Source organism: Bison bison, unplaced genomic scaffold (genome assembly GCF_000754665.1).
Source record: "Bison bison bison isolate TAMUID 2011002044 unplaced genomic scaffold, Bison_UMD1.0 scf7180017864518, whole genome shotgun sequence".
NCBI classification, from domain to species: Eukaryota; Metazoa; Chordata; class Mammalia; order Artiodactyla; family Bovidae; genus Bison; species Bison bison.
Window position 1 is genome coordinate 8,449,060 of NW_011495071.1, and position 10,221 is coordinate 8,459,280.

Below are 10,221 nucleotides of genomic sequence, written 5' to 3' on the forward strand. Positions count from 1 at the left end.
AGACATGCTGTATGAGGTAGAGGAGCGGTGAGAAGGACGGCTGACAAAACACAGGAACAGCCACCCGCCGCAGTCTAACGCTTCCGCGCGCGCCCCGGGGCTACCCTTATAAGCTCCTCAGGGCACACCCCCGCGCCCTCCTGATTGGCTCTTTTCTCAAATACCCGCCTCTGGTTGGCTGAGGTTAACTCTTCGGTGACGCGCCTCAGCTGAGGGAACGCGTCCGCCGATTGGTCGAATTTGAAAACCCTTTGCCCGGGGAACAGGAGAGGAGGTGCAGAGACTACCCGACAGCCAGCCAGTCTCGGCTGTAGCCAATCCAAGTGAAGCGCGCCAGATTTAAACGCTACAGCCCGAGACCAGAACCGGAAGACAAGAAGAGTAGAATCGGAAGCCACCTCAAGAGCGTCTGGGAAGTCTGCGCAAGGCAGGCCTAGGATTTTTAAAGGAAAAGAGTCAACACCACAACTATCTCTGCCTCCCGTCCTAGGTCTGGTCACTCCCTCCTCCTACCTGGCAAAAGAAGAGTGAAAAAGGGAAGGAATGAGACCCCCCTGAAAGTCCAACTCTACCCCAGAGAACAGATAACGCCAATCTTATGGTCCCTTATGCTACCCGAGCAGCAGGATTTCACATTTATTCAACATGTTCTGTCTGGTCTGTTCTTTCTGATCACTTCTTGCTAGGAGGCGCCTGATGTGCTTAAAAAGAAAGAAAGAAAAAAGGATGGGACAGAGATAGGCATCCTGTCCAAGGAAATACTTCCTTCAACCTTCCCCATCCACCCTACAATGCCCACATAGGAAATATACCTATAGGAACAACAAGAAAAAGACAATACTTTATTGTCACCACTGGGAGCACCTGGCCCCCGGTCTGCTCTTAATCATCAGAATACTTAATTTATAGTCAAATGTCAAGTCACCTTTGAACCTGTGTCCCTATCCCCAGCCAGAGTTCTGTCCCAAGTCCAGCATTTTCCTTGAGTGTCAGAGTTGTGGGCAATTGCATAAAAGCTACAGTACCCCAACTTAGGAGGCAGCAAAGATGGGATGGAGAGGGAGAGTGGCGAGCTGAAGAAAGCCATAGGCAAAGTCCAATCACCAGTTATTAGAGAGCAAGACAGGCCCAAGTGTCAATAATCACAGGGGAAAGGAAATGCTGAGAACAAAATCTGGAAGAAAATGAAGGGTGGGAGAGGTCTGGGCCAGTTGGCAGTCTTGGTCCAGGAAATGTTGGCCTGAGTCAGGAACCCCGGAGGCTGTGAAGCAAAGGGCAACGGATCAGGGGACTCAGACATCATAGAAGAGTCGGACAAGCTGGTACCGAATGGAGAAGGTGACAGCACTACCGACGACCTGCAAGGAGAAATGAACTATAGTAAGAACCCTGGAGAAAGGGAGACAAGGAGGTGTAAACCACACCCCCAATAGCATTGCACCTGTAGCAACAGCAGGAGGAGGGTGAGGTTTCTCTCATGCATGGGCCCAAAGACTTTAAGTAGCAAGTTGATGAGGGTCATGTTGTTACATTCCGTGAAGGCACCATCCTCATCCTCACTGTGGCGCACCGTCAGTAGCCCAAGGTTCTCTGCTACCTGGAGAGGCCAAAAGTGGAGAGAACTTTTGCTAATACTTATGCTTCAGGAATGGGATCTGCTGAATGCTTGCAAACTCCCCTCGGGTCTGATGTAGGCCTAGGTTTTCCCATTCCCTGAATTCAGAATGGCAGCCTAGAGCCTTACCTCCTTGTTACCCTGTTACCTTTAGAATAAAGGTGCCCAAGAAAGAGAGGCTCTTGGTCTTGAACTTGGAATAGCTCATCTCCAGTTTGCCTGTCTTGGTATTGAGTCTGCAGGGGAAGAGAGCTTCATGTGACTGGGCCACTACACAAAGAACTCTCCTCACTGTGGTTAATCCATAGAAAGAGCACTGAATGTAGGGTCAAACACCCTGAGATCTATTTCTGGTTCTGCTGCATACTTCTGTGTGATCAGTGCTGCTGTGAACATTAAATGAGATCATGTAACTAAATGTGCTCTGTAATGTATAAAGGGCTAACTGTGTGGAGAAAGCCCTTCTTTGGGTCCACTCCCTTTGCACAGCAAATGTCTAAGGCATCCCGAGTGACAAAGCTATGATGTCCCTTTCAAGCCCCAAAGCTACCTGGGCATACGGTGGCGAGGACAGGGGATGATATGCAGGAGCTGAGGCAGTGAGTAGAGGAAGTTGAACACCTGGGGCATGAAGAAGAGGAGCATGGTCTTGCTGAAGTGTCCCAAGATGCCCACCACGGCAAAGGTCATGCCAGCAAAGTAACAGAAGGTATCTCCCACAAACACCCGTGATGGGTACCTGCATAGGGGAGAGGATCTGAGCCATCAGCAAGAGGTGTTAGCAATTCTTTATCTCACATTACACATCCTGGGCACTGGGCTAGCCCTAGCTAGATCTGGCTCAGAGAGGGTTCGCGCTCTCCCAGCAACTCTCCAGGAACCAAGGCCCTGATTCCTTCTATTCCTGGGGGCTCCACAGCATCTGCCTCAGTGACTGATTTATGAATTCGTGCATGCTAAGTCCCTCAGTCATGTCTGACTCTTTGTGACCGCATGAACTGTAGCCTCCCATGGAATTTCCCAGGGAAGAATACTGGGGTGGGGTGCCATGTCCTGCTTCAGGGAATCTTCCTGTCCCAGGGATTGAACCAGGTCTCCTATATTGCAGGTGGATTCTTTAGCACTGAGCCACTGGGGAAGCCCAAGACTTAAGAATATAACCAACTAAAGACCCAGAGAACAATACAGAGATGTGCAGGTTTAGCCTCTGTATCAGGAGATGGGTCACAATCAGGACAATACCTGCCACATGTCCAAAGAGCTGTCCCCCCATCCACAGGCCTACTTACCAGTTATGGTAGAGCAGTCCCAAGGTGGTGAAAAAAAAGGGTATCATGAAGTAGAGAGAAAAGATGTGATCATCTCGATAATCACCTTTGGAAGAAGAGGAAAAATAAAGAAGGAAAAGTTGATGTCCACTTCCCCTGCACATCATGGTCCTATTTTCCTCTGTCTCTTAAGTTCTTTCCCAAGCTATACAGTCCACCTCTCTAAAGTCTCAAGGACTCACTACCCCTTTTATATCACCCAGGCAATTTCCAATACTTCACCTCTTTCATGAACCCCTCCTAAACTAGTTACTGTCTTACATTTGGTTCAGACCATTCACACTCTTGTTTGAATATCAGCTTTACTTCCTGAGTGACCATGATCATGACACATTTAACCTAACATGACACATTTAACCTCTCTGAATCTCAGTTTCTTATCTGTGAAAAAAGTTGATAAAAAATACCTGCCACATAGAGCTGCTACAGAATTTAAAGAGATTACATTTTCAAAGTGCTTAACTTTAATAAGCACTTATGGAGGTCCTTCAGCCAAAGACCACTAAAAACATGCCTGGAGTCAAAGCTAGGTTTACTGAGGTGTAACAAAGGACACTTTGGAACCCACACACTGTGGGGAACCTTAGGATGCCTCAGTAAGGAGGTGTTAGGAGGACTTGTTATAGGATTTGTTTTAAGTAATTCTGCGGAGGATACAAGGAAACAGAGTTTTGCCCTGGACTGGGTGCTGTCAGCAGGGTTAGTGCCATGATTGAGAAGCTTAATAATTTTTATCCAAGAAGTGAGAACTGAGCTGTTATCAGAAGGAAGCAGCAACCATTCATTTTAGCCAGCAGGGGATCTTGGTCATTGTGAGATGTACTGTGTTCCTGTGGTTTTGTCTATTCTCAGACTGTTATAGAGAGGGTCTGGTTTTGGTCACAGTTACCCTATCTGATTTGGGGTTTTATAAAATTGTTTATGCTCAATAGGAGAAGGCTATGGCCTACCTATAAGTGACAATCCCTTTATAAATGCTAGGGCTTTCTTTCTCACATTTAACAAATCTTAGTTACTATTTGTAACTTACTATTAATAAGTAAATAGCTCCCCTTATTTTCCATAATTATTCACATATCACATTTTTTCTGAATTCCCCAAAGCCAAAGATCAGGCCGCTTCCTTAACACTCAGACTTCTCTCCCTTTTCCAATCCTACCTACCATCCAGCTCCACCAAGTTGAAGACAATGATGGAAGCAGAAATGACGAGTGACTGGCCAGCCTCAAGGCCATTAATTCCTGCTAGAATATTAATGGCATTGGTACAGAACACTGCCAGCAGCCCCATGTAGACATAGTACAGGATCCCTGCGGGAAGAAGACAGTAAGAAAAGTAATGCCGCCTGTGGAACGAGGATTTAAGGATATTCTGACAAAAGTGGTGAGGACCAAGTGTGGGATGAAAGGTCAACAGAAGGATCTAAGAAGACACGGCGGGGACAAAACAGGAAGGAGAATGTGGAGCACCAGGAAGGATGCTCGGCCGGATATCTCACCGGGGGCAAGGGTGCCCTGAAGTAGGGGTCATAGGGGCAGAAGTGCCCGTGCTACTCACCCAAGTCCAGATGCAGGCCAAGGATCGGGCGTAAGGGCTTGGGTACCACAATGGTCGTGTTGCCAAAGTTGGTGAAATAGACCATGAGGAGAGGTAGTGAGGCAGCTGTGGGCAGCAGCAGCTTATGGCGCCAGCGCAAATTCAGTACATCATCCGCGAAGCCCAGGAAAATCATGCAGCAGATGGCAAGGAGTGCACCTATCAGGGCCACAAACTGGGGGAGGCTCGGGCATGTCATGGCTCCAGCCTACTCCCACTTCACCGTTCCTTTCAAGAAGACCCGTCTTTTCGTTCGTTCTCAGCTCCTCCCCGCAAACCCAAATAACCCCAACTCTCTTCACTAACTCCTAGCCCTAGCCCCAGGCAGCCGCCCGCACTAACCCACTTACTTCATGGTGGGGGAAGGCTTTACACTGCTGCTCCACAAAGCAGTTCAGGAAAGGGAAAGGGATGAAGCAGAAGAGTATGATAAGGAAAACAGCACCGCTGATCACTCCCTGGGACTCTGGGCTGTGGCCCGGCAGCAAGTCAGGTGAAAGGGATGGGCGGGGGGGAGAGGAAAGGGGGCGTGGTCACTCACTAATGCAAGCAGTACCGTCACCTAACTTGGCGGGGAAGGGCACCACCACTGGAATCCCAGATACACTCAAGAAGTGTATCCGCCTCCATCCCTTCCCCAATACTAACCAGATCTGCCCGCCACCTCCCAGAATCCCGGGCTGGCTGCTAGGTTAGCGCTCTGTCTAGCGCGCAGTCAAGCATTCCAGTCCCCGCCTTTGCCCACCCCTTCCCCCCGCCTGCCCTGCCCCTCACATTTGCTCCCGGCTGGATTTGTTGAGGTCCTGGCCACAGAGGCGCGCGGCGATGAAGTGGCCTCGGAAAGCAGGGATAAGGGTCACTGTGGCCACAAATCCCATCAGCGAGCCGATCAAATTCACCAACAGCGGCATAGGCAACTCCGGGAAGGCCCACATGGTGACCTGCCAGGCGGCCCACTCGGCCGCCTTCTTAGCTAATGGGCAAGCTCCAGCAGTAAGGTGTAGCCGCTCCCCACAGGCTGGTTCTTCCTACAGCAGCCTGAGCAAAACCCAACAACTCTGACCTGAGCCGCCTTCGGGACTCCCGCGAGCCTCTATGAAGCAACCTTGGCTCTGCCTCTCTGCCTCTGCTTACCCACTGTTTCCGCCCGGATCTAGTTCGCAGAGCAACTATCACTGGAAGGAGGCGGCCATTTTTAATACGGGCATAACAGTGGGGACAGAAGTGTGATTTTAAACCAAACCCTTTATTCGAGAGATGAATCATCACCAGGGATCTGGAAAAGCAATTAAAGAAGGACAAACAAAAGCAGATTCTTTCCCAACATCATATTAAAGATGTACAGCCCAAAGCGGAAAAACTCCTTGCCCGGTTCCAAGATGAACGCCTCCTTGTACCACGTGTCTGACGCGGCTTATTTTTGATTCCACGTCAGGTTTAGCTCCGTCGGCCTCCGCTGGTCACGCTAAAAGAGCCAATGCCTGGCGTTTACTATGGGACGCCTCTGGAACCGGGAAGATGGCTACAGGAAGCAGGGGGGCAGGGGGAGGGCAGGCGGGATAAGGATGTGGAGCAGCACCTGCTCCTTCTAGAAAAACCTGTTGCCAAGGTAGTCAACGTTGAGAAGGAAGCCAAGGTAAACACAACTCAGTTCCCCGAAACTCAGCTACGGCTTGGAAGATGATGTAAATTTTAAGCGCTGACACTTGAAAAGCCCCTCCCACTTCATGTTTTCCGGCGTCCTTGATTCAGGTACTTTTCCTACATCATCCCACCCACCTTCTACCCCCGCAGTAGCAGTTAGTTGCCGGGCAACACAGCGGCGCACTTCAGAACTGATGGGGCTGGGAGTGCTCTCAGGTTTGGATTTAACCCAGTACTTGACTTTCCTTCGTATGGGATCATTAGACTGTGGCAGCCTTCCAATCCGAGGAGGTGAGGCCTAGGCTTTGGAAAGAACTAAGTAGGAGAACTCGGAGAAGGCAATGGCACCCCACTCCAGTACTTTTGCATGGAAAATCCCATGGATGGAGGAGCCTGGTGGGCTGCAGTCCATGGGGTCGCTAGAGTCGGACACGACTGAGCGACTTCACTTTCACTTTTCACTTTCATGCACTGGAGAAGGAAATGGCAACCCACTCCAGTGTTCTTGCCTGGAGAATCCCAGGGACGGGGAAGCCTGGTGGGCTGCCGTCTATGGGGTCGCACAGAGTCAGACACGACTGAAGCGACTTAGCAGCAGCAGCAGCAAGTAGGAGAACCAAACCCCAAAGTGGCTGGCTTCTGGTAAACCTGAGGAATTCCCAGGCAGGTTTCTCCCTCCAGGTCAGGTGCCTTTTGCTTGGCACCTGTTTCCCTTGATCACACATTCACAGGCTCTTAGGTGGCAAATGATTCCAGTCCTCAGGGAAGAAATCATCACGAGGAAGTTGAGAGAACTCAAGTATGCTGATAGTTTCTTCATTCTTTTGAATAAGAGTCAGAGTCAGGTTGACTCTTTTTAGGCCAAAGGTAGTCCCTCTTGTCTCTCAAATGTCCTTTCTACTTGAAGGTGGCTCTAATTAACAACATAAAGCCATATATACGGCATATATATATATATATATATCAAGCCAGTAATTACTTGATAGTTGTATTCCACCAGTTTTTCAGTACTTATTATCCCACTGGTATTGTTTTTCTGTGTGTGTGTGCAGCTGCACATGGGTACATGAGTGTGCATCTGTAATTCCCTAGAGGCACAGTGTTTTCTGTTCCACAGGGTGTCCCCCTGGGGCTAAGCACACAGATATCTGTATCGAAGGCATCAACACATATAATGAGTCTCTATCTGAAAGAGGTACAGAGGGCAATAGGAAAGAACAATTAGTTGTGACCAGGGGAAGTGAGAGGAGCTTGAGGAAGAGTAATATCTCCAAAGATTTCAGTATGTGACAAGATTGGAAGGGCCTTTCAAAGAGGGAAAGTGAGACACCAGGAGCAGGTGGAAAGGAGGAGCTTGTGAGAGCCCCAGAGGAGGCAGCATTCAGATATCTGGTTGATCAGGAGCAGGCTGAGACTCCCTGGAGGTCTGAGGAATAGTCTGTATCTATTTCCTGTTTTATTAGGAGGCCAGTCCTAATAAATCTTCCCATCTTGGCATTGGGAACCTTTGTCTCTTTCTTCTCCAGAGATCGTTAGCCCTCCGCCACAACCCCCACTGGAAGAGGGTAGGGGACTTGTTCAAAAATAAGACACTGGGGATTCATGGATAGTAACATGCATACATGTTACTATCAGAACATGGTTACTTGGATACTTGTTATATAATCGGAATATTTTTGTTCCCATGATGGTAAATGCCCAATTGATTATCAGACTCACAAGGAGAAACAAACACATGATTGTTTGGGCACACTTGAAATTTTGTGCCTGTCCTGATACAAGTTCAAAGCATCTGCCTATATGCTGATGCTCATCCTAGGATCCATGGATTAGGTGGGTTGTCAATGGTTTCAGCTGGTTTCTTGGGCTGAGCAGGCAAGGTCTGAGATGCACATCTCCTGCTAGGGAGCCCTGAGTGCCTTCCAGTAAGCAAAGCCAATGCATTATTAAGTCCGATTGCCTGAAAAGACTGTCCTAGAAATGTTTCACAGTGCTGAACAAGTCATTATGAGACAGCTTTGGAGGGTTTGGATCTATGACACTTTCAGGACCATATCTGTGGCTTTTTCCAGGCAGCTGAGTTACTTTTTTCCATTTCTTCCTGCCTCTCCTTTATCAGCAAGCCCCAAGATCTCCCATTCCACTTGGATGATACAAATAGATTTTCAAAAGCTGGAAACAGCATAGAAAATCTCAGTGTTTACATGTATATTGGAATATTTTCTGTTAGGCTTCTTTGTATTTATTTATTTGGCTGTGCTGGGTCCCAGCCACGTCACTCAGGACCTTCGATCTTTGTTGTGACATGCAAATTCCTAGTTGTGGCACGTGGGATCCAATTCTCTGACCAGGTGCCAAACTCGGGGCTCCTGCATTGGGAGCACAGAGAGTCCCAGCCACTGGACCACCAGGGAAGTCCCTCTGTTAGACTTCTTAAAATTACGAAGAATTTGTGCTTGGGAAACTTTTAAGTACTGTAGGGACACAAACTGAAATAAACATGATTGTTTTCCTGAAGGAGTTGACTTCCTTATATTAAAGTATCTTGACTGAATATGAGGGAAGAGAGATGAGTTAAGACAGGGTCTCCACTTTTTTTGTCCTCTAAAATCCACACTCTAGGACTTCTGTAGTTTGTGGGTTTGTTGCTAAGTCAGTCACATCTGACTCTTGGGATCTGATCGCCAGGCTCCTCTGTCCATGGGATTCTCCAAGCAAGAATATTGGAATGGGTTGCCATTTCCTTCTCCAGGGGATCTTCCCGACCCACGAATCGAACCCCAGTCTCCTCCATTGCAGGCACGTTCTTTACCAACTGAGCTACAAGGGAAACCTATAGTTTGAGGGAGCCAATGATGATGCATGGGCAGGGCCACAGCAAGGTCACCCACACCCCATTCCTTAGAGTGAAATCTGGGGATGCCCCAGGCTTTCCTACACCTCCCATGGCTCAGGCACCCTGTCGCTAACCTGGCAGGTTCTGCTTAGCTCTGCAGCCCGACACTTTAAGAGGACATTGTTTACTTCCATGTGCTCATTGCTCAGACTAATGACTGGATTTGGGACAGAGATACTTAACATCTTCCTGTTTACCTCTCTAAGGAAGGCCTGCCATATATATGTGGAGAAAAAGGGCCTCTTGGGGAATGGAGATTCCTCTGAATCTTTTTGTAGAATTTTCCTTCCCCTGCCTCCAGAAAGCAATGACAAGCCTCTGTCCTATAGGAATGGAATCCATCCCCTTACACCTAGGAAAAGGGATGGATTCTGAGGCCAGAGTGTACCTATAACATTTTTGGATGCGTGCTGAGATATCACATATTTCAGTCCTCTGGCTGAATCTATTGATAGTCCAGTGCTACAGTGCCAGCTCCCTTCTCATTACCAACCCCTCTACACGTGCTCCTTAGGCAGAAGCTGTTACTATGGAAATACATTATTTTTAAAAACAGAAGCAGCCCCAGGCTTGGGAAGTATCTCCAGAACACACCCACACGAGCAAGGAGGTTAATAGGGTGTCTCTTAGTCCTGGCTCCAAAGGATGGGAGTAGATGACGGGGGTCAATATTCCATGTTCTCAACCTCTCTCGGGTGGGTATCAGCTGGACCTCTGCCAGGCACTTCTGTCTAGGAGGGATGCTCTGCATCTACACACCCAGAGCCTAGCTTCGGCCAGGAACCAAGAAGCTGCGGAACCTGGGTGTTTGGGGATAAGGGGTTGATGCTATCCACAGGGAGTTCCTCCTTTTTAACCCCACAGGCGTCCAAACTATGGAAAGCTAAGGAGCGTAGGGGAAAGCAGAGGCGGCATCTCTGTGAGTGCAGTTACTCTTGCTTACTCTTACCTTGAGCTCAGGGGAGCAGGAGTACCCCCGATTCCAGAATGGGGCGGGGTAGTTAAAGATCCCGCCTATTTCCCACCCAGGAATCTCCTCCCCGTTCCGCTCCTCCTCCCACGGTCTTACAGAGCTGGAGTTCCCGGCTCCCTAAGCCCCTCCCCCGCGGGTGCGGCTCCTTTAAGGCAGGGTGGGGGCGGGG

At 48.9% G+C, this 10,221-nt stretch overlaps 3 protein-coding genes across 3 annotated transcripts in view; 1 reads left to right on the plus strand and 2 right to left on the minus strand.

Moving 5' to 3' along the window:
* LOC104981506 (histone H2A) overlaps positions 1-647 on the minus strand; it is a 1,666-nt gene extending 1,019 nt beyond the window's left edge. Inside the window, exons 1-2 of the mRNA XM_010830653.1 lie at positions 616-647; positions 127-249 (exon numbers count right to left, since the gene is read on the minus strand). Coding sequence (XP_010828955.1) covers positions 127-249; positions 616-647 — 155 coding nt within the window. The remainder of the gene's footprint in view (positions 1-126; positions 250-615) is intronic.
* Positions 648-822: 175 nt separating this feature from the next.
* On the minus strand, positions 823-5,998 carry DPAGT1 (dolichyl-phosphate (UDP-N-acetylglucosamine) N-acetylglucosaminephosphotransferase 1 (GlcNAc-1-P transferase)). The gene is made up of 9 exons (XM_010830451.1): positions 5,314-5,998; positions 4,890-5,010; positions 4,501-4,714; positions 4,107-4,253; positions 2,905-2,989; positions 2,166-2,354; positions 1,764-1,851; positions 1,442-1,597; positions 823-1,358 (listed from the first exon to the last, which is right to left on the minus strand). The coding sequence occupies exons 1-9, from the start codon at positions 5,472-5,474 to the stop codon at positions 1,293-1,295; spliced, it is 1,227 nt and encodes a 408-aa protein (XP_010828753.1). The 5' UTR covers positions 5,475-5,998; the 3' UTR covers positions 823-1,292.
* The window catches only part of C2CD2L (C2CD2-like), a 14,773-nt gene continuing 10,024 nt past the window's right edge, over positions 5,473-10,221 (plus strand). The window contains exons 1-2 of the mRNA XM_010830654.1: positions 5,473-5,532; positions 5,981-6,175. Coding sequence (XP_010828956.1) covers positions 5,473-5,532; positions 5,981-6,175 — 255 coding nt within the window. The remainder of the gene's footprint in view (positions 5,533-5,980; positions 6,176-10,221) is intronic.